Source organism: Neovison vison, chromosome 3, assembly GCF_020171115.1.
Source record: "Neovison vison isolate M4711 chromosome 3, ASM_NN_V1, whole genome shotgun sequence".
In the NCBI taxonomy this organism is placed as follows: Eukaryota; Metazoa; Chordata; class Mammalia; order Carnivora; family Mustelidae; genus Neogale; species Neogale vison.
In genome coordinates, this window is record NC_058093.1 from 28,644,182 (window position 1) to 28,664,974 (window position 20,793).

Genomic DNA, 20,793 nt, shown 5'->3' on the forward strand with positions numbered 1-20,793 from the left:
ACTTGGGACCACATAAGCACCACAAAGCAGCTGGGTGGGAGGGAGTTCTCTGGCATTTGGCGTTTCTTGGTTTTTTGCTTCCTGAGCCAGCGCTCCAGCCATGATTCACTTATTCCACTGAAGAAATTCAAATCTTCCCTTATGGTTGTTCCAGACCAGTGAGCTGGCTCGGGATTATAGCTGACAGTTTGAAATAACCGCTTGTTCACACTTGGCACCCGATGCCACTGAGATGTTGCCTTTTGTGAGGTTGAAGTCCCCTCACTTTTGATGGTGCACCTGTTGATTGGTGATGAGCCCTCCAGTTTACCATGTTTCCTTAAATCCGAGCTACACATTTTCTGTCGTGTGACGTCTTTGAGGTTGGAACACAGCTTACAGTTCACGCATGCCACACGCTTTCGTTGGCAGCCTTTCTCTCTGTGGTGCATATAAACGGTCCGGTCGTTGGCATCTTAGATCCTAGGCCACATAGTTACCTCTGGTTCTGGTGTTTGTTTCTTCTCAGGGCAAATGGACACCGGGGTCCCACCCTTTCTTCTGAGGTATTCCTTTTCATGTTAGCAAAGCCACCTACTTGGAGGATTTTACTGTTGCCGAGACCACTGAGTAGAGTAGGTGCAGGAGACGGGGAGGATTGCAGAAAGCTGAAAGGGGTGAAGAGGGCAGAGTGGCTGCAGGGGGCTTCAGTGCATGGTGCCCTGGGAGGGGTTTTTCTCATGCCCGGCCAAAGCAGCTCCTGCTGCCTATTCTTATCAGGAAAGTTGAGGTCCTTGGAGCTTACAATGTTTAGTGTTCACAAGACCACTGAATCTTCTGGAACCAAGTGCCTCTGAAGGCCAAATCACCATGGATGGAGGATAAGCAGGCTGTTTCCTCATGCTGATGTCAAAGATAAGGTGTTTTCTCCAAAGTCACCCCCACCCCCCCAGCCAGTGGTCCCACCTTCTCAAGAGACCATGACCTAGAGTGATGCCCGGCACTAAGCCCTTTCCCAGGGGAGCCCTGGTTTTCTGCCATCACCTCCTCCATTTTCCTTGACATAGCCTCCATTTGCACTCACTGGGACCCGCCCTGTTGTAGTACTTATCCCTTCCTTGTTGGAGGAGAACACCTTGTCAGAGCCTGGGCTTAGTGAAACAAGTGCATTCTCCTCAGGCAGGGAGAGATCGGAGCTGACTGTAGGCTCTGATCTTGCCGCCCTTTGGCCTTGATGTTACCCTGACGTCTTACCTGTGTCCCTGCCCGCAGTGCTGTTCCCTCGCCACACCAACGCCAGTGCTCGAGACAACACCATCAACCTGATCCACACGTTCCGGGACTATCTGCACTACCACATCAAGTGCTCTAAGGTGAGGCAGCACCTCGGGCCTGTGCTCCAGGTCATTCTCCACCAGAGTTAATGGCATAAAAAGTCATTTCTGCGTGGGCTGCACCTGGCTGCCTCAGTCAGTAGAGCATGTGACGCGATCATGATTACGGTTGTGAGTTTGAGCAGCATACTGCAGGTAGAGTTTACTTTTTTAAAAAAAGTCATTCCTATAGTCCAGGCTGTTGCTATGAACTCTAATGGTTCTGGAGACTTTAAGATACCATGGCCTTCCTTCCATCTCTCTCCACTACCTCTCTGCACAGTAGAGAGATGAACATATGTCTCCAGAAAGGGTTGCCCTCCGGCTTGCCTGCATGGACCTTTGTCAGGCCCGGGGCATACGTTCCCCGACCTTCCTGAAAGCAGAGCTGTCTTTCTAGGACGTGACCGCTTCAGTACCCATTGTGTTTGCTCCCAGGCCTATATCCACACACGTATGCGGGCGAAAACATCTGACTTCCTCAAGGTGCTGAACCGTGCACGTCCAGATGCCGAGAAAAAAGAAATGAAAACAATCACGTGAGTAGAGCGGTCTCACAGGCAGGACCACCCTCCTTTCCCGAGGAAAATAGTGGATGTGGGTGACCTGGCCCTTCAGGTGTCTGGTAGCTGCTGCCTACATGGGAAAGGCAGGCAGGGTCGGGCCTGGAGCCACCTGACTGACCAAAAATGGGATGGACAGGTTTTCAGTCCTGAGCGGGCCGGGATGGATTCCCTTGTTTCCACATCTTCGTGAGCTAGCAAAATGTCAGCTAGGGAAGACAAAAAGGGACCTTTTTACTGAGATGCACTGTGTTCTCTTTGGGCCTGAGTTAAGAGGTCAGTCCTCAGGGTCTTCCTCGAAAAGGGAAGAGATTTGCTTACAGACATTTAGCTGAGTTAACGGGCCTGCAGCCACCCCCTATTTTTATCCCCTGCTCTGCTGCTTGGCAGGAAGCTGCATGGAGACAGAGTTATCTTTCTCAGGGATGGAAATGCTGAATAGCACTCCCATGTGTGGCTCCGTGCAGGAGAGGCCAGCGTGGCCTGGAGCCTAGGTAGGGATTAAGGTCTTCAAGCAAAATGTCAGGTTTGGATGCCCCTTCTGGTGAAATTTAGGCGATCCTGTTCTCAAGGAATAAGTGCTTATCTGCCAGCTTCTGTGCCCATTAAACTCAGGTCTTGAGGTGAACTAAGCTTCTGCACACCCCTCCCAGCCAGCGTATTTGCCAACACCAGCTCCTCTCAGGGATGACCTTTGGCAGGTATGGTGTGCACAGGGCTCCAAGTTCTCCCCTGGCACATGAGGCCTCTCCTGCCAAGCTAGTTTCTGCTGCCACTTGACAAGATAAGAGAAGCGCCTGACTCTTGGTACCGGAGCTGAGGGTTTTCAGTCTCGGGAACATCAGAGCAGTGGAAGTCATTCCCGATTTCCTCAGGCAAAGGCTTTAGAGGCCACTTTAGAGGCTAGGTAGTAACTCGCTGTAGCTCCTGCCCAGAGCCTCAGGAGGGGTGTTCAGGCTGTAGTTGGGTCTTCTGCTTCCAGAGAGGTGTCCCGAAGCCATGGTGGCGAATTCACAGCGTCACCCCTTCTACTCCGCAGCTCTGTGGCAAGGCCAGACATGGGCAAAACCAACACTGTGGGGAGGGCATATGTCCTGGGACACAAATGCTGTTTCCACCTCTTCTAAAACCTGGCCTCCCTCCTGGAGTTTCCAAGGTCCCCTGCCCCTCTGGCTTTCCACGAACCGCTCTTGTCACTTTGGTGACCTCAAGTGTAAGGCAGCCAATGCTGTGCTGTTTCCAGGGCCAGTGGAGAGACTGGCTGGGAGGTGAACGGGCAGCTGGGCACAGCAGAAGGAAGCCTGACCTGTCAGTCCATCCCACACCAAATGGAAGGCTGGCCTCGTAAATAGGCCATAAGGGCTTGCCTGTGTCATCCTTAGCCCTGTAACTTCTCGTCTGTTCAGAAGAGCCCACCAAGGCAGCCACCACCCTGTGTCTCCCCACAAGGGTTCTCCCCTATCCTGGTATGGAACTGGGGAAGGGTAGATACTTAAAACAAACAAATTGTCCGTAAACCTCCTTCCTGGGGCTTAAAAAGAGCAGCTCTGCCTTTCTCTGTTCTGTGACCTCTCTTTAGCAGAGATGGGCCCCAGAAAGGAGGAGGGGGAGGCAAATAACCATATCCAAGCTGAAAACCAGGTCGTGTTACTAAGGATGAGTAGGAGAAGCCGGGACCCCCACCCCCCACTCCCGGCAGCAGAAACGGGCTGCATGGAATAGGATGGTTTCCTGGCTTGGTGCTCTCTGCCGGAATCGAACACTCAGGAGCTTTGCATGGCGGGATGGGGCTGTGGAGGAACCACTACGGTTTCAGTCTGGGCTGGGTGAGACATTCAGGACAGGAAAATTTAGCCCCCAATCTTTGTTTGCCCCAGTTTCTCATAGTTCTCAGCCCTAGCTTCCAGGCTGCTTTACCAAACGACCTCTGTCTTCAGAAACTAGCCTCTTCCCAAAGCTGGCCCTTCCAGAGTAATACTGGATGGGACAGAAGACCAAGATTCAGGAGCCTAAAGTCGGGCGAGTGTTCTGTAACCGAGTGTGTGGTCACTGCAAGGCAGCACACAGCTCCTGTACTTGGAAGTTTCGAGCATCCTGATCCCATGGGGACAGATTGAAGGAGCTGCTCTCTGTGAGCCTGAAGGGGCGTAAGCTGTGTAAGAGAGGCCCTGAGCTCTCGGCCTGGAAGAGGGTTGAGTCCTGACTGAAGTTCGAGTAGGTCTAGGCCATCCAGACACCATGGGCCAGGGACTGTCCTGTCTAGCTTGGTACATTGAATGTCCTTGCGGGCTTGGCACAGCTGCTCCGCGGTGTCCCCAAAGTGTTCAGCAGGAGGAAAGCTGATGAAGTCTCTCTGGGAGCTGGGGCTTATTCCAGGCCTAGAGTTCCCACAGCCTCTAAGGAACTTACTCACTTACGTCTGGTGTCCCTGGGATCACATCCCCAGTCCAGGAGTGTGGGGCGGCAGGACAGGTGAGCCAGAAACTGGCCTTCACACTTCTCTCTGCTTTTGAAGGGGGAAGACGTTTTCATCCCGCTAACTCTCGGGAACAGGAAGAGGAGGCGGCTGGCAGCTGAAGGCGGGAACACTTGCTGCTGGATAATCGTAGCTTCTCAACATTGCCCCTCTTCAGGTTCTTAAGGGATTCTCCGTTTTGGTTCCATTTTTGTACACGTTTGGAAAATAATCTGCAGAAACGAGCTGTGCTTGCAAGGACTTCATAGTTCTCAAGAATTAAAAAAAGAAAAAAAGGATTTCCACTTGATCAACTTAATTCCTTTTCTTTACCTTCCCTCCCTCACTCCCTTGCCTTCCTCCCCTTTTCCGAGCTGTTGCGCTTTGCAATATGTTACTGGTAATGAGTTGCAGGATAATGCAATCTTAACTTGTTTTCTCCTAAGTATTTGAGTTCAAAACTCCTGTATCTAAAGAAATACGGTTTGGGGTCATTAATAAAGAAAATCTTTCTATCTTACGTGAGAATTTGCTGGGTTTCTAGACTGAATTCAAAAGAGAGAGGAGGGGAAAGAAGAGTACACATGGCGCTGTCCTTAAACTACAGACCCAAATCTGGGAAACCTTAGACCACGAGTCCCTCAACCACCCCTTAGAAGAGAGAGAGAATGGCTGGTTAGTGAGCTCTTGGTTGGTGGTTCTGAGTAAATGTGAACGTGCTTCCTGTAAAGCCTGCCTGTTACCAAGTCTGGCTGGCTGTGGCCGAGAAACTTCCGGGACTGTGATAGTCACTTAAGTGTTTTCTGGCTTTTTTTTTTTTTTTTTAAGATTTTATTCGTTCATTTGACAGAGGCAGCAAGAGAGAGTACAAGCAGAGGGATTGAGAGGGGCAGAAGCAGGCTTCCCACTGAGCAGGGAGCCCACCTTAGGGCTCAATCCCAGGATTTGGGGATCATGACCTGAGCTGAAGGGAGATACTTAAGGACTGAGCCCACCCAGGCTCCTCCTGGCTAGTTCTTTAATTATGGATAATACACAGGATTTCCCACAATGAGTTCTGCAGGACATTGATGGGTGTTAGGGTGTGGGCCCAATGTAGACTAACTGGCCACCTTTCTCTTCCCACACAGGATCCCATAAGACTAGCATTCCGCAAAATTCCCTTTGGAGAGATGCTTGCCTAACAGTACCAAGCCTAGAAATGTATGCTGGCCCCTAGCTAGCAGGACACTGATCCCCAAAATAAAATCGTTCAGAATATTCAGTAGAGAATGTTAGGAGCACTTGAAATGGTCTAAGGGCCATCCTGGCAGTTTTTAGCTTCTTGCTTTCCCTTTTAACTTGTCTCCATCTAGTGCAGTGTGTTTCAGACTGGTTTTAAGACTCATTCGTGAACTGTGAGCTGTCATGATATTTTTGTTTCCTGAACTGTTATGAGATGACTGTAGGTTCATAATGCAGCCGTTAAGAAATAATACAGAATTTCTGTGTGCCCTTCACCCAGCTCCCCCCAGTGGTAGCATCTCAAATGACTATAGAGTGGTATCTCAGCCAGGACCCTGTCCACAGTCTGGCCTCTGTGTGTGTCTGTGTGTCTGTGTGTGTTGGGGGGGCTATGTATTTCTGTGTGTCTGTCACATGTGTAACTTCATCACTGGCCTTTTTTTTTTTTTTTTTTTTTTTTTTTGAAAATTTTATTTCTTGGAGGAGAGAAAGAGCAAACACAAGTTTGCTCTTGGGAGGAGAGTAGCAGTCCCCCCCAACCCCACCACAGAGATAAGAGCTCAGTGCAGAGCTCAATCCCAGGACCCTGAGATCATGACCTGAGCTGAAGACAGGGGCCTAACCAACTGGGCCACCTGGTGCCCCAGCTTTTTTTTTTTTAAATGGACTAGTATAGATGAGAGTGTATCACATTTCTCAAGGGTAAGTATTGATTTTGGAATGTGTTTTGGTTATGTAGGCGCGTCTTGATTAGATTATAAAAGCCCCCCCCCCTTTTACTGTGGGTCACAGTCAAGAAATCTGAAAGCTATAGGTCATTCAGTCACCCAGTCATTTTAGACTCCACTGAAATGGGCTCTCAGTTGGGGACATAGCTCAGTTCCCATCCCAAAAAACCTGTGCGCTGGGGAGGAGTGACCTCTTGTACCCCACTTCTAGTGGTGGCAGAGATGGAGAAGGCAGTGCTGGCCGCTGTGTCGGCCCTCTCCCACTACTTAGCAGTTGCCATCTCCACTCTCTTTGGTCTCATTGGAAGTGAAGACTCTTGAGTTCAATCAAAGCTACCCACTCCTGGGATTGCTGAAAGCACTGTAGTGGCTCTGAGGGGCCCGTGTTGAACCTGGCTTAACCCTAACAGGAAGGACCAGAGTGTCTTCTGGCCAGAGACCTTGGCCTCAGGGCTTCCTGAGGCCAAGGTCCTGGCTAGACTTGTGCCCAGAGCCCTCCAGAGACTCCCAAGGGCTTGTCTACTCTTGCCTAGGGGGGAGTGAAGAGTTGACAGTGGCCCCTGGAGGGCAGCCAGGATCCAGAAAGCCCTGGAGCCGCCTCCCTTCCACAGGTCCCATTAGCGAGTACCCCAGCCCCTGTACACCACTCCCGCCCAGCCCCAGGCCGCCAAAGTCAGCGAAGAGCTTCAAACAGGAAGCCCAAGAGGAGTCCCTGGCAGGCCTGGGCCCCACAGTAGAGACTGCAGGAGGAGAGGAGAATGGGGACCACAGAGGTCGGCCTGCAGCTAGAATGGAGGGTCTGGAAATTATCTGCACCACAGCCCTATGGGCCAACGGGAGAAGGCTGGGGTTGAATCCACGCTAGAGCTGGGTGAGGGAGCAGAGAAGGCCTGGATGGTCCAGTGAGGAGTCAGGACCCAGGCTTCCTGGCCCCTGCTGCCTAAGCCACCCCCTTCGGACGTCATCCCACACACAGTGTTTAGACAAAGCAGTGAAGAAGAAACACAGACATCCTGGGTCCCTTAGGGAGGAGGCCAGGGCTGGGAACAGAAGGAGGTCTGTTTATTCCTGGCAGTCCAACATCTGAGGGGCCGCACACCCACTTCTGTCCAGGCCCCAGGCTGAACTCTCCCAGAGCCTCTGACTTCTGCCCGACCAGATAGCGTGGGTCTGAGGGCCGGTTGCTGGAAGCCAGCGTCCTCACCACCAGCTTGCTGGAGGAGGGGTTTGAGGCTGGATGCTTTCCTCTTCCCACTTGCTGCCCTAACAGAAGTCCTGTCTCCCCGGTTCCCCCGATCCTCTGCAGGATGGGCAGAGCTAGACCCCTCGGGTCCACAGCCTTCAGCTCAGGTCTCCTCCCCCTGCCCTTCCTCACCGAGGGCACCGAAGTCCCCATCTCAGTCTACCTGCGCTCTTGAGCAAGGAAGTCTTTCCCCATGTCTCATCTCCAGCTTTCTTGCTGCAGTTGCTACCAGCTACCTCACACTTCAACCTGCTTCTCTCTGGCACCTCAAGGCCTCACTTGATACAAGTGAAAATTGGAGCATCACACCTCTTGTCTCCCTAGCCTTGAACTTGCCTTTCTTCTGCTGTACCTACTCCACTCAGTGTCTCTGTGGAGCTGAAGTGCCCTTCTCTTGCTTTTTGTGAGCTCTCGATCTGCCTTTCTCTACAGAGTTCTTAGAGGGGGCAGGTGGCTGGAGGGGAGCGACAGGCAGAGGGCAGGAATCCTAAAAATGTTAATAACAGCTGTCTGTGGGCCTAGTGTTCATCTAAGTCTTCACCACACATTAGCTTGGGGTTCGTCTCGCCATAGGTGAGCACAGTACAAGCCCCCTTCTACAGATGAGGAAACGAAGGCAAAAGAACTTGAGTAATTTTCCCAAGTTCACACAAAAGGAAAAAAAAAATAAAATAAAATCCCGAGATTCTAAGATTCATACCCAGGCTTTCTGCTTCCAACACTGGCTCACACCTCTTACTCATAACGGAGGCCTCCTGTTAAGTGTCAGGCTATCAGGCACTGGGATATATAGAGTCACATGTTACTCTGTGATAGTCCCCAACACCCCAGAGAGGTGCTTTTACTTGTATTTTACACGTGGGAAAATTGAGGCGCAGGAGTAGCTTGTCCAAATGCCACACCTCCTAGCCCAGAGCCACTTTTTCCTCCTAGCCCAGAACTAGACTCAAAGCAGTTGAGAAAAGTATAGAATGACCCCCGATTCTAGAAGGAAGTTTGGCTTTATAAACCGGAAGGCCCATCAGGTGATAGGATGGAAGGATCCTCAAGCTCCAAACAGCCCCACCCCTGCCACCATCAGATACTGCTCTTCCCAATTAACCTAACGGAGCTGGATGTGCTGTTAGCTGGTCCGCAACCCCAGGGGTTTACAACTCATCAAATGTAAATATTCGTTGGGACAAGAAGCAGAGAGGAGTAGCTGAAACCCTGATTCCTCAAATTCTGATTCCTCGCTCACTGGATTGCATTTCTCAGATTAGCTAGGCGTGCGGCAGGTGACAGGGCTCCCCTGAGGTAAGGGATCTGCCACCTCGGTGGCAAGCTACAGCTGGTGGCTGGGGAGGGGGCAAAAAAGGTACAGGATAGGGGGAGGGCACTGGACAAAGACCGGCCAGCCTCCTGACTCCTGCCGCCCAGCCAGTGCCAGGCTCCACCCCCGAGAGGCGGGGCCAGGCTGAGCCCCACCACCCCCAGCTCCAACCCTCCGGAGCCCAGGCTGGGGTAGAGCCTGGGCAGCAGAGAGCCTGGGGCCCTGCTGTACCCGCAGAGTGGAGGCACCATGCCCTCACCGGCCACAGGGACCACAGACCGCGCAGGAAGCCCTGCAGGCCCGCCTACAGCAACTCCCTGACCCCCAGGGACAAGCCCAGGCTGGGCCAGCAACACCTACCTTCCAAGAGCCATGTGAGTAGCTACGCCCTCCTCCCTGCCCCCCTCCACGCCCTCTGCCCCCACCAAGCACCCAACTTCACCTGGAGACCTCAGCCCCAGGTCCTGAAGAGGCCACTGCAGCCAGCCCAAGCCACCAGAGCCTCCACGGTGTGCAGGTCACGGGCCAGCACACCACACAAGGTGGCCCAGGCGCCAGCCCTGCCTTTCATGCTGCTCCTGGGGAGGAGGGGTGGGTCTCCCACCAGGGGAGTGCTGGGACCTCCAGCCCCGGACAAGAGTCCAGGTTTGAAGTCAGGGCCCTGAGGTCTCATGGGGTTTAATAAAGTTTGTGGCGCAGGGACAAAGGGAACAGAAACTAAAGGGCCTGCTAGAGAGGGAAGGATGTCCTGGGTAGAGGGCTCAGCGTGAGGGGTGGGGGAAGTTGAGGAAGAGGAAATAAGCTGAGGAGAGGGGAGAGGGGCAGTAGCTTGGCAGGCCTTGGTGGGCCTGGGGGGAGCTGGAGAGAGGACGGTCCTGAGCTCAGGGAGACAGTGGTGCCCTGAGATCCGATGACTTGGGGGTGGGGGCAGGTAGGAATCCTTTCCTTATTGACTTTAATCCTAGCAACAGGCGCTGCTGTCCTGCCGACAGTAGCAGGAGTTTCCCCCTGGGCCTGGACCCTTCCTCCTCCCCACCATGTGGCCTTGGGGCCAGGGTGCCAGAAGAACCGAGAAAGAAAAAGACAGGGCCAGATCAGAGTCACAGAACGGCCAGACCCTGCCCTCGGGCTCCTCCTGCCAGCTCCCAAGGTGTGGGAGCTATCCTCCTTGCTGCTGGCATCCTCCTCCTCCCTGGCGATTCCTCTCTTCCTCCCGTTCCCAGGAAGGGCTCTGTTGCTAGTGTGGTGCAGATGAGTCAAGTTTATGGGCTGGAAGTCCTACCCAGAGGCTGCTCACTGAGCTGTTATCATTACGTACTGGGGGCGGGGTGGTGGGGGTAGGGGGCAGGTTAGGGGAACAAGGCAACCTGCTCCTTGCTGCCTTCCGTGGCTGTGGCCTGTCACTGACTCAGGTGTTCAGCCAGCCCTGCCCTTGCCTCTGCCTCACTCACTCCTGCCCTGACCCCCCAATCCTTAGCAGCCTACCCTCTCCCAGGGCTCCGGTGCCAACCAGGCTGGGAGCATCCAAGGACAGGGACCCCTCCTTCATCAGAGCACCCACCCCTAGCCCTGGCCCCAGCCCAACCTGAAGGAGGCTCTCAACTGATCGATGGCCAGAAGCCACGACACACCAGCCAGACCCTGTTCTCCCTTTTGGCCAACGTGGAGGCCTTGTCTTGTGGAGGCCGGGATGGACAAAATGCTCTGGGGCTTTGGGGCTGGGTGGGTCCACCCTTTAGTCTAAACGGAGGCCTTAAAACGGCTGCCCAGAGAGGGTGGGACAGGTAATAGCACCGGCCAACACGGGCAGAGCCTGGGGAGTTGGGGAAACACAGCTGCCCCTCAGCTCCAGCCCGTGGCCAGCACGCTGGGCATACTTGTTGCTAGAGGGGACTTCTTAAGGGAAGCCCAGAATATGAATTTTTTATGTAAATTTCAATAGGCAGTTATTTGAGGGGGGGAAATGTTCTCAGCAAACAAGATAAGGCCCACAGCCTGCTGCTGTGCGCCCTCTGGACGACTGCCCAGCGCCCCCTAATTCTGGCTGCCCATCTCTCATTCAGGCACGCTGGCTGCTGCTCCAGGCCTCCCCTGTCCCCAGGCCAAAGATGATCCCCAACAGCACCAGGGAGGCACCCAGCCCGGTTCCCACGGGGGCCCTGGGGCTCTCCCTGGCTCTGGCCATCCTCATCATCGCCGCCAACCTGCTCCTGGCCTTGGGCATCGCCAGGGATCGGCACCTGCGCCGCCCGCCCGCTGGCTGCTTCTTCCTGAGCCTGCTGCTGGCCGGGCTGCTCACAGGGCTGGCGCTACCCGTGTTGCCCGGCCTCTGGAGCCAGAGCCGCCTAGGCTACTGGTCCTGTCTCTTCCTCTATCTGGCGCCCAACTTCTCCTTCCTGTCCCTGCTCGCCAACCTCCTGCTGGTGCACGGCGAGCGCTACATGGCAGTGCGGCAGCCCCTGCGGCCCCGCGGGAGCACATGGCTGGCCCTGCTCCTCACCTGGGCTGGGCCCCTGCTCTTCGCCAGCCTGCCAGCCCTGGGGTGGAACCATTGGGCCCCCGGCACCAACTGCAGCTCCCAGGCTGTCTTCCCCGCCCCCTACCTCTACCTTGAAGTCTACGGGCTCCTGCTGCCCGCCGTGGGGGCCGCCGCCCTGCTCTCTGCCCGTGTGCTGGCCATGGCTCACCGCCAGCTGCAGGACATCCGGCGGCTGGAGCGGGCAGTGTGCCGTGGTGCGCCATCAGCCCTGGCCCAGGCCCTCACCTGGAGGCAGGCGAGGGCACAGGCCGGGGCCACGCTGCTCTTCGGGCTGTGCTGGGGACCCTATGTGGCCACCCTGCTCCTCTCAGTCCTGGCCTTTGAGCAGCGCCTGCCGCTGGGGCCAGGAACTCTGTTGTCCCTCATCTCACTGGGTAGTGCCAGCGCAGCAGCCGTGCCCGTGGCCATGGGGCTGGGGGATCAGCGCTACACAGCCCCCTGGAGGACGGCTGCCCGCAGGTGCCTGCGCATGCTGCCCAGAAGGACCCCCCACACTGGGCCTGGTCCCCGCACAGCCTACCGCACCAGTAGCCAAAGCAGCGTGAACCTTGACTTGAACTAGGGGAAGGGCCTCTGCTGGCTCCTGCTCGAAGCATCTGTCCATCTCCGCCAGGAAGGCAGTCTCTTGTCTCCCCGGTGCTGCATCAGAGGCCCTGCCCTTATCTGACCCTACCCTGACCTAATAAACTCTAGCCAGGTCACGGTTATCTCATTCTGCTTCTCCGAAAGGGGGTGGGGAGAGAACTAAAGTCAGATGTGCATCCACAGAGATCCGACTCCCTCGGCATCAACTGTCAGAGAGAGCCAGCTGAGGGCTCTCAAAGCCTAGCAGATTCTGCGGGGCCCCTCACCCCGACATGCCCCTTCTGGTTTCTCATATCCAGATGCCACAAAACCACACACACACAGTCTCTGGGAAGTATATTTTATTTACATTTTTAAAATCTGTAACTAGTATCTCTTCCTCCTTTCCACCCCCAGAGACTTGGGAAGGGAAAGAACGGGAACCTCAAGGACCTACTCCCCACATACAAACACACAGCCCCGTGATCACACCAGCGAATGAAGGTGAATGAGAAAGAGGCCTGACCCCCCACCCCAACTCTGAGGGACCCGCAGGTCTGGGCGAGGGTGGGGGCGGGCGCAAGGGGTGGGTCTCTTAAGAGAAGGGAGAAAGGGGGCAAGTCAGTTTGAAGGGGTTGGAAAGTAGTCCAAGGCCCCCGCCTCCTCCTCCCCCATACCCTACCGCCTCTGCTGGTGGGGTTCTCCCTTCACCCCTCAACATCAGAGCAGAGGCTGCAGCCATTAGCGGTCAGGTCTCTGGACACAAAATACTTTTGCTTTGTGGTCTCCTGATGTAGTCACCACCAGGGAGGCATCTCTGTGGACAAAAAGCACAGGTCAATAGGACTGAGGGCCCTGAGGCCTGGCCTCAAGCCCACCGCCCTGAGGCCCTCAGGGGGCCTGGTGCCTAGCACCGGGCTGCCGTGTCCACGTCAAGTGAACATGCTGGAAACCTGCACCACGTAGGGGGTCAAAAAAGAGCCACAGCATGGAGGAGATGGTCCCAGCCCCTCGGTGCCAGAACAGAGATGTGAGTGCCCACGCAGGTCCCCAACCACTGGAAGCGACAACTCCCTCAGGCTTCCCTGCACTTCGGGCTCACAGGCTGCCAGCAGGCCTTGGGGCCCACCTTCTGTCTCTTAAGAAGTCCCTCCCACACCCCCAAGGACCCTGCGGCCCCCCAGGGGCCCTTCCCATCCTCCAAATACTCAAAGAGACTCCAGCCCTTGCCAGATTCGTACTTGCTGAGGGCGAAGTCCAGAATCTCGGCCGTGTGGCCCCGGTAGTCTGTGAGCAGGCGGCCAGTGCGGGCGTCCCAGAGGCGCACGATGCCGTCCAGGCTGCAAGTGTAAACCACGGCGGTGCCCGCCTCCCACAGCAGCTGCACAATGCCTGACTGCGCCGGCGCCAGGAGACAGAGTGGGCATCAGGGCCAGAGAAGTGGAGCGGGGAGGGGGCCTGCCTCTGACTCTCAGGGAGGGAGGGGAAGGGTAGGGAGGGGGTGGGCCGGGGGGGGAACCAGAGAGCAAGCCCTGCCAGGGCTCCAGGCTGCCCGTACCTGGTGCTGACACTGGTGCCTAAGGGTCTGTGTAGACAGGTCATAGATGGCCAAGGTCCCATCCAGGTAGCCAACAGCTGCCAGAGGCATCCTGGGCAGAGGAGAGGACCACTCAGACTAGCGGACAACCCTGGACTCCCATACCCTGCACTCCTCTCTGGTTCCCCAGCCCAGGCACCCCTCGCCAAACCCTCCTCCCCAGCTGGCTTCCGCTCCAGGCCAAGGCCCTCCTCACACTCACACGCTGCAGAAACCCAAAGACTCCACAGAGTTGGACTCGCTCTCCTCCCCTTCTCCCACACTGGGCTGGGACGCCACGGTCTCAGGTCTGAAAACACCCACCACCTAGAATCCCCGGAGAGAAGCTGAGGATGAGAGCAGGGCTGATGAAGGGGAGGAAAGGGGACCAGAAGAGTCCCGGGGGGGAGGTGGGGCGGGCATGGGGGGCAGCGGCTCGGCAGCCTGGCTCTGGGTTACACTCACCTTGCCGGTGGTGGCACTGACCAGCTTGGCCTGGCAGTCCACAGAGCCGGTGAGGATCAAGCTGCCGTCCTGGTTGGTGGCGACACAGGTCAGAGGGCCCTGGTGACCCTCAGTCCCTAGGAAAGAGCAGACGACGAAGTGAGGCTTCGTCGTGGCCCCCATATCCCACCCCAGGCCTTCCGCACAGAGACCCAGGGAACCCCGTCCCGCCCTGGAGACCTTTCAGTACGTGGATCGGGCTTCCCTGCTTCAGGTCCCAGATCCTGATGGTGCCATCTTCATAGCCGACCACAGCTCTCTTCCCTGAAGGCCCACAGGCACAGATGGAGGGGAGGACAGACAATGCTCTCAGACACACCCAGCAAGGGAACGGCAGGGAGAGTAAGGGAGCAGACGTTGCCCCTGGGACTAGCAGAAAGTCAGGGCAGGAGAGGGGAAGCCGTCTGCTCTGGGGCCTGGGTCCATGTTCCAGACAGCAGACCTCAGAGCTGGCCAGCTCAGGCCGAGGAGGGAATCCAAGACGCCACAGAAACCTGCAGCCCACCACCCAGCAGCCTGGCAGACAGCAAGGGGAGCAGCCCTCACCATCAGGGAGGACTCGGCCGCAGGTAGCTGGGCAGTTGGGGCCTTGGAAGGTCTTGCAGTCGCCATTTGGGACCTTCCACATCCAGGTGTTGCCGTCAGCTGTGCCAGCCAGGAGGACAGGTGCCCGAGGGTGCCACTCCATCCACTGGGCAGAGAGGAGGGGTCAGCAGGCAGGCCTTTCACCCCATTCCCCGAGGAGCCCTTCCATAAGCTCCACCCAAGCTGTCCTTGCTTCTGAGGGTGGCAGGGACTGGGCAGGAACAGAGCCAGACACTCATGCTGCGCCTGGACAGCACACTGCCTTCAAGCCAGCGTGGTCTGGTAAAGGCGAGACTGGACCCCCCACCCCCACCCCCAGCTCTTGGCACCTACCAAGGCCCCGCACAGCTCAACACCACTCTGAAGATCTCACCTCCAGATCTCCTGCTTCAAAGGACCAGACCTCCTCCTTGGTGTCCACCTGCCACACTTTCAAGAGGCCACTCATGTCCCCTGTGGCCACGAGGGTAGAGTCGTGGCTGAAACCAGCACAAGTAACGGAGTCTTTATGGCCTGCAAAGGAAAGGAGGCAGAAAGAGAGAACATCAGGAGAATAGGACCCAGGTGTCTGGCCCCCTGAAAGGACCAGTTGGGAAGAGAAAGGTCGGTCCCACCATAACAGGGGCCTCAAGCTCACTGCCACTCCAGGAGTCAATACTCAGCCAATCCCCCCAGGTCTCCCTAGGGGTGGCGATGCTGGCCTTTCACTCAACCATGCCTAGCTAGCCCAGGCCTATGTCCTCCCCATTCTGTCTACTCCATACCTCTGCCCAAAAAACCAGCCCCTCCTTTTGTCTAAATAGCCTTAGATCGCTGCTACCTCCTCCCAGACCTTCCCCAGACTCCTCGGGCCAATACTGGCTCCCTCCCCATGCCCAAGACAGTCTAGGTTATTCTGTTCTGAGGTCCTTAGGTTCAGCACAGAGCTCGCCCCAAATGGGGACCAGTAAATGGTGCTGGATGCACAACCATTGCAGGCTAGCCCCCAAGACCTCCAAAGTAACACAACTACACCTGCCCCCCCTCACCTGCACACTCAAAGAGCAGCTCCCCATCACTGAGCCTCCATACGAAAGCCTTGTCATCTTCACCCCCGGTCACTGCCAAGGTGTTGGTCTTGGGGTCCAGGCTCACACAAAACACAGACGCTGTCCCAAGAGATTTTCCATAAGTAAGCGGACAGGGTTCCCCCACCCACCCACCCGGGTTCTGTCCTTCGGGACCTTCAGGAAGCCCACCCCCTTCCACCCAAAGCAACATGTCTTTCCTCCTGGAAAAGAAGGGTGCATCCAAGTTCTAAGCTTCAAGTTGTTGGAGCAATCCCAGCCCACGCTTGCCAAGCTCCAAGTCCTTCCCCAGTGCTGCTGCCCTCACTGCCCCAGATAGACAAGGAGTGTACACGTGCAGGCTTCCAGGTCTCAGCACAGGGTGTCACCAGGCTGAGCACAGAGTGAGAAAAGCACCGTGTCACTTCCCTTACTAAGGGCTAATATTTGAGAGAATTATATAAAACACGTTCAAAAAGGTACAACTATCTCTAATTTACTACAAGGTAACCTTCTGAAAAGAAACTAAGACCCAGAAAGATTAATAAAGATCATAAATCGCTAAGGAACAAGAGGAGGCTTTGAAGCCAGCCGGCTCCAGGAGCCAAGCTCTCCCCCAGGCTCTCACAGTGCGAGCTCCTCCAGCGCAAGGCCAGCCTCTGTTTTCCCAACTCCCTGTCCCTCCAAAGGCTCCCTACACAGCAGGAATCTGATGTTCCAATGCCCACGTGCACTGAGTTGATGGCGGATCCCCTCAGAGACCTACCTGAGTGCAACGCAAAGGTGACTTCACTATCGTCGGGGCCCTCCATGCTGCCGACCACCCCTTCCTGGGGTTCTAGAACCCAGCCCTCCTCATTGCCCTCTTCTTCCTCTTCTTCTTCTTCGAAGTCCACATCTTCCATCTCCTGGGCCAGATCATCTGCTTTGGGGAGAGGGTTAAGAGATGCGGCTGGGCAGACAGTAAGAAAGAGGGAAGGGGAGAAGTGGTGGGGAGGTCTGAGGCGCTGGGGTGTAACAAGAGGGTCGGCTGAGGTCAGACAGAGAGGGAGAAGCAAGGGTAGAAGCGGCAGGGAGGCGGGGACACGGGGGACGAAGGACAGGAGAGGTCTGAGGACCCGGGGTTGGCTAAAGACGGTGTGGGAAGGGAGGACCGAGGGGATGATGGGAAGGGGGTGTGTGAGGGGAAGGGCCAGAGGAGGCGTCAGGGGAACCCCCACCCCTGCCAGGCCTAAGAACTAAGTGTGGGGGCAGGGCAGGGGGGGAAGGGCGAAATGGGTCGGTAGGAATGACCAGTGGGGAGAGGAAGGGAGGGGGGAGAAGCAGGGGTCAGAGGCCAGGGGTGAGCGCCTCCTGTCCCACGGCCCGAGGAGCGGCAGTTCTCACCTGGGTCCGGCGGACCAGGATCCAGTTCTACCACCTCGATAATCTCCTCATCACCATGGAAGCTCAGGGTCTCCAGTGGGGGGGTGTCAGCGGCGGCCCCGCTCTCGGATTCGGACTCCATGCGGCGCAAGCGGCCGATCCACTTCTCTGGGCCCAAACGCCTCCCAGAGTCAGCTCTGCGCGACGACGCGGAACTCGAGCCCCTCCTCCCGGGAGGAAGTAGGCGTAGGCAACTCCCCGGCAGAAAGAGCGACGGCCACTAAGCCAATAGTGAAGGGGGCTAACTGCCCGATCCACCAATCAGAGGTCAGAGTTGGGAGAAGGGGCCGGGACGTGGCGGGGAGAATCCAAACTCCGCCCGGCCTGACTCCGCCTCCAACAGGAGGGAAACAAGCGAGCGTGCGCGCCTCCGGGGTCTCCTGGGAAGAGTAGTTCTCCCAGGTCCCCTCGCAGGCTTCTGGGAGTTGTAGTTTCTGGTCTGTAGGCAGGACGGAAGGAGCGGGGGAGGCTCCTTACGCAAACTACAATTCCCGGCGGGGAGCGCAGCGAAAGGGGGTGGGATCTGAACATGGCGGCGGTGGTAGCTGCTACGGCGCTGAAGGGCCGGGGGGCGAGAAATGCCCGCGTCCTCCGGGGTAAGGAGAGGGACCCCGGGGAGGGCAGGACGGCAGGGGATCCCCTTTTTTTATACATCCCGACCAGCGATAGCAGGAGGTCATGGCTGTCGATTCCTCCTCGCACCCCGCTCTGCAGGATCATAAAGAGTCTGGGGGCTAAAAGATGCTCTCTAGAGGTCACACAGTCCATCCCCCTGCCCTCAAGTTACGCGACACCTCTGGGGTCATGCTGCGAGAGGGAGCTCTGGGGAAGCCTTTTAGACTCCCGCGCTCCAGGTGTTTCACACTCACCGCAGTGCAGATGAAAGAGCCCTGGGCTTCTGGAGGCTTGGGTTCTAGCCCCGGATAATTAGCAGTTTGACCTTGGGCGAAGCAGCTCGTCTCTCGGGGCTTTAGTTTCCTCTTGTCTAAAATAACGGGAGAAAGCAAGCTCCCAGTGCTAACATCCTGCAGTTTGAAAACCTTTCCTCGGATTTCCTTCATACGACTTATGTGAGCCCCACTGCAGTCCTTCACATCCTGTCGTCCGATCAGATGAAGAACAACGAAGCTCGCTCTCCTGGCACCAGGGTGATGAGCCCGCAGTGACGTGGAAGTGGCTTCCAGAGGTGCCACCTTGATGGCAATTTTCCCATTTCCCTTTGGATTCTCCCTGGCACTTGTAACTTCAAACTGCCGTCACTCCCCTTCCTCCCCTGGGCTTTCTTATCCTCTCTTACTGACCCTCCTTTCGATCCACAGGAATTCTCTCAGGAGCCACAGCTAACAAGGCCTCCCAGAACAGGACCCGGGCACTGCAAAGCCACAGCTCCCCAGAGTGCAAGGAGGAGCCGGAGTCCCTTTCCCCTGAGCTGGAATACATTCCCAGAAAGAGGGGCAAGAACCCCATGAAAGCTGTGGGACTCGCCTGGTGAGTTTTAACTAAAACTCTTTGCCCACCAATGGGGAGTGGCACAGTGGAGGGCGGGACCCAGAAACTTCTCCAAGTTTCAGGTGGTGAGTTGAATCGAGGTTGTGGGGACAGAACTGCTTGGTTTGAGGACTGGAATCTCAGAGCAGGGGTGGAGGGGAGGTGGGAAAGTATGTGGAATTGGAGGCACAGTGGGTTTTCTGTGTAGTAAGCTGAGCTGATCTCATTTGAATTTGGGTCCCTGGCCGCCTTCTCTCTTTTGGGAGCTCGGGCTGAAAACCTATTGAGCTCTTTCATTGAAATCATTAAGATCATGTGAGATTATGTTAGTTGTATAAGTAGCATCTAGATGTTCAGTATATCGTTATTTGGATCTGACTCTGACCTTATTGTGTATTGTTGATTGATATTAAAGGAAAGAAGGGGAAAATTAACACTTTTTTCCGCACCTGAGGTGTGCCAGTACTTTACAATGTAATGTTTTAGTTTTTTCTGAGATAAATATTACATCCCCTAAATCCAAAAGACAAAAAATTTTTTTAAAATTCCATCCCATTTCACAGAGGAGGGAACAAAGATTCAGAGGTGGGATTCCCACCAGGTCTCGTGACTCCATGCGCTCTACCCCACACCACAGTGTCAAGCAGGTAGCGGTGGTTACTCAGATGAAGAAGGGGGTCTGGGAAGGGATGTGTGTGGGGCGGTTACAGCAGAGAGAACGTTTGCCAGCACTTGGGAGAGGGAAGGAGGATGGGCCGTCTGGAGAACCTTGCATGGTCGGTGTGGCAGGATCGCAGGGCTCACGTCGAGGGGCATGAAACTGTAGGGGACAGGAGTGAAAAGGTGGGCAGAGGACCAACCATACTGGGCCTTTTGTGCTGTGCCTAAGAGTTTGGATTTGGCTGGGAAGTGACGGAGAGCTCTTAGGGAGTTTAAAGCAGTGTGGTAGCCAGGATCTGATTTGCTTGGGGCCCTCCAGCAGCCAGTTGGAGGAGGCTGCCCAGAAATGAGAGGTATTGCAGTGTTCCTGCGACCGATGAAGCTGGAATGAGATTCCCCCAGCTCCTCTGGCTCAGGCTTGGCCCCTCCCCAAACCCCGTGCACATCTCCCCACCCCTAGGGCCATCGGCTTCCCCTGTGGTATCCTCCTCTTCATCCTCACCAAGCGGGAAGTGGACAAGGACCGTTTGAAGCAGATGAAGGCTCGGCAGAACATGCGGGCATCCAACACGGGCGAGTATGAGAGCCAGAGGTTCAGGGCCTCCTCCCAACACGCCCTGTCTCCTGAAGCTGGGTCAGGGGTGCAAGCCTGAGGAACACTGCAGCCCTCCCCTAGACTCTATTGACTGTGGCCTTCAAGACTGTGAAGTCCTTTGGGTTTGGCCAGGATTCCAGCCCTTGCCTGTGAGGGCCGCCAGAGGGCGCATGAAGCTCAGGCCGCTGCCAGCGCCTGCCCCGTTCTGCCCAGAAGCCAGCCAAAGGCAAATAAAGTCACAGAGTGTTTTGAGCGCCAAGGAACCAGGAGTGGGCTTGTGAATTCCTTGGGACGGGAGGGGCCGAGGGAGGGGTTGGTTACTTACTTGTGCTCCCTCTCACAGAAGCCCTCAGTGTTCCTGGCTGGCTGGTTGGGGAGACCACAGAGACTTAAATACAACAAGCCTAGGCTTGGGCTAGGGGACCAAGCCTTCAGAGCTGCTGGCCAGGAGGGTGGGGCCCCCTGAGCCTCTAACAAAAAATAAAGAGAATTCAAAAAGGGCATCTGAGTGGGGGCCGGCGGGGTGGGGGTAACTCCTCCTCTTGGACCAGTCCAAGAGACTGGGCCCTCTGGGCCTCAGTTTCCTTGTTTGTAACAGGGATTGGGCTAGTGATGTCTAAGACATGGGTTCTAAACTTGAACCTGTGGTTCATCTCCCCCCATCCCCACCTGTGAAATTGTGCATACACATACAGCTTTGTGGGGAGGAGACTTCATAGCTCTCATGTGCTTTTATAAAGGGTCCATGATGCAGAAAAGGTCATGTGCCACTGCTCCGACAGGTCCCTGCCAGACCCGATATTTCAAGGTTGAACCTTTACCAGTCTTTTGCATCCATCACCAAGAAGCAGTGGGGCAAAATATACTTGGTTATCTTAGCAAAGGCAGAAGACGCCAAGCTGGAATGCAGAGGTCGGAAGTGGGTGCTTTGGGC

General features: G+C 55.9%; 4 protein-coding genes across 6 annotated transcripts in view; 3 read left to right on the forward strand and 1 right to left on the reverse strand.

Annotated features, from left to right (window-relative positions):
• Positions 1-4,890, forward strand: part of ARPC2 (actin related protein 2/3 complex subunit 2) — a 29,427-nt gene extending 24,537 nt beyond the window's left edge. The window contains exons 9-11 of the mRNA XM_044241583.1: positions 1,252-1,352; positions 1,791-1,891; positions 4,431-4,890. Of these exons, the coding sequence (XP_044097518.1) occupies positions 1,252-1,352; positions 1,791-1,891; positions 4,431-4,455 (227 nt within the window). The 3' untranslated portion in view covers positions 4,456-4,890. The remainder of the gene's footprint in view (positions 1-1,251; positions 1,353-1,790; positions 1,892-4,430) is intronic.
• A 4,160-nt stretch (positions 4,891-9,050) lies between these two features.
• On the forward strand, positions 9,051-12,091 carry GPBAR1 (G protein-coupled bile acid receptor 1). The gene is made up of 2 exons (XM_044240844.1): positions 9,051-9,251; positions 10,941-12,091. The coding sequence occupies exon 2, from the start codon at positions 10,986-10,988 to the stop codon at positions 11,976-11,978; it is 993 nt and encodes a 330-aa protein (XP_044096779.1). The 5' UTR covers positions 9,051-9,251; positions 10,941-10,985; the 3' UTR covers positions 11,979-12,091.
• Positions 12,092-12,327: 236 nt separating this feature from the next.
• On the reverse strand, positions 12,328-17,285 carry LOC122902301 (angio associated migratory cell protein). Of its 2 annotated transcripts, none has more exons than XM_044241588.1 (11): positions 17,078-17,285; positions 16,458-16,616; positions 15,674-15,793; positions 15,019-15,158; positions 14,607-14,751; positions 14,241-14,324; positions 14,022-14,137; positions 13,780-13,883; positions 13,539-13,629; positions 13,222-13,376; positions 12,328-12,797 (listed from the first exon to the last, which is right to left on the reverse strand). In XM_044241588.1, the coding sequence occupies exons 1-11, from the start codon at positions 17,196-17,198 to the stop codon at positions 12,722-12,724; spliced, it is 1,311 nt and encodes a 436-aa protein (XP_044097523.1). In that variant the 5' UTR covers positions 17,199-17,285; the 3' UTR covers positions 12,328-12,721. The 2 variants fall into 2 exon arrangements, with proteins under 2 accessions (XP_044097523.1, XP_044097524.1); XM_044241589.1 differs by having other exon boundaries at positions 16,458-16,613; positions 17,078-17,284.
• A 344-nt stretch (positions 17,286-17,629) lies between these two features.
• Positions 17,630-20,793, forward strand: part of PNKD (PNKD metallo-beta-lactamase domain containing) — a 61,542-nt gene continuing 58,378 nt past the window's right edge. Inside the window, exons 1-3 of one of the 2 annotated variants that reach the window (XM_044241586.1) lie at positions 17,630-17,712; positions 18,436-18,604; positions 19,725-20,122. In XM_044241586.1, coding sequence (XP_044097521.1) covers positions 17,646-17,712; positions 18,436-18,604; positions 19,725-19,917 — 429 coding nt within the window. In that variant the 5' untranslated portion in view covers positions 17,630-17,645 and the 3' untranslated portion in view covers positions 19,918-20,122. Of the gene's footprint in view, positions 17,713-18,435; positions 18,605-19,724; positions 20,123-20,793 lie in introns of those variants that run through there. The other variant, XM_044241584.1, reaches the window with a different exon arrangement.

Excerpts from the sequence above, each read along its gene's own strand:
- LOC122902301 (XM_044241588.1), bottom strand. The coding sequence starts at position 17,198 with ATGGAGTCCGAATCCGAGAGCGGGGCCGCCGCTGACACCCCCCCACTG. Across the intron at positions 15,159-15,673 it reads GCTGCTCTTTGAGTGTGCAG|GCCATAAAGACTCCGTTACT; the intron begins GTGAGGGGGGGC and ends TTTCCTTTGCAG. Across the intron at positions 14,325-14,606 it reads CGGCCGAGTCCTCCCTGATG|GGAAGAGAGCTGTGGTCGGC; the intron begins GTGAGGGCTGCT and ends GTGGGCCTTCAG.
- GPBAR1 (XM_044240844.1), top strand. The coding sequence starts at position 10,986 with ATGATCCCCAACAGCACCAGGGAGGCACCCAGCCCGGTTCCCACGGGG.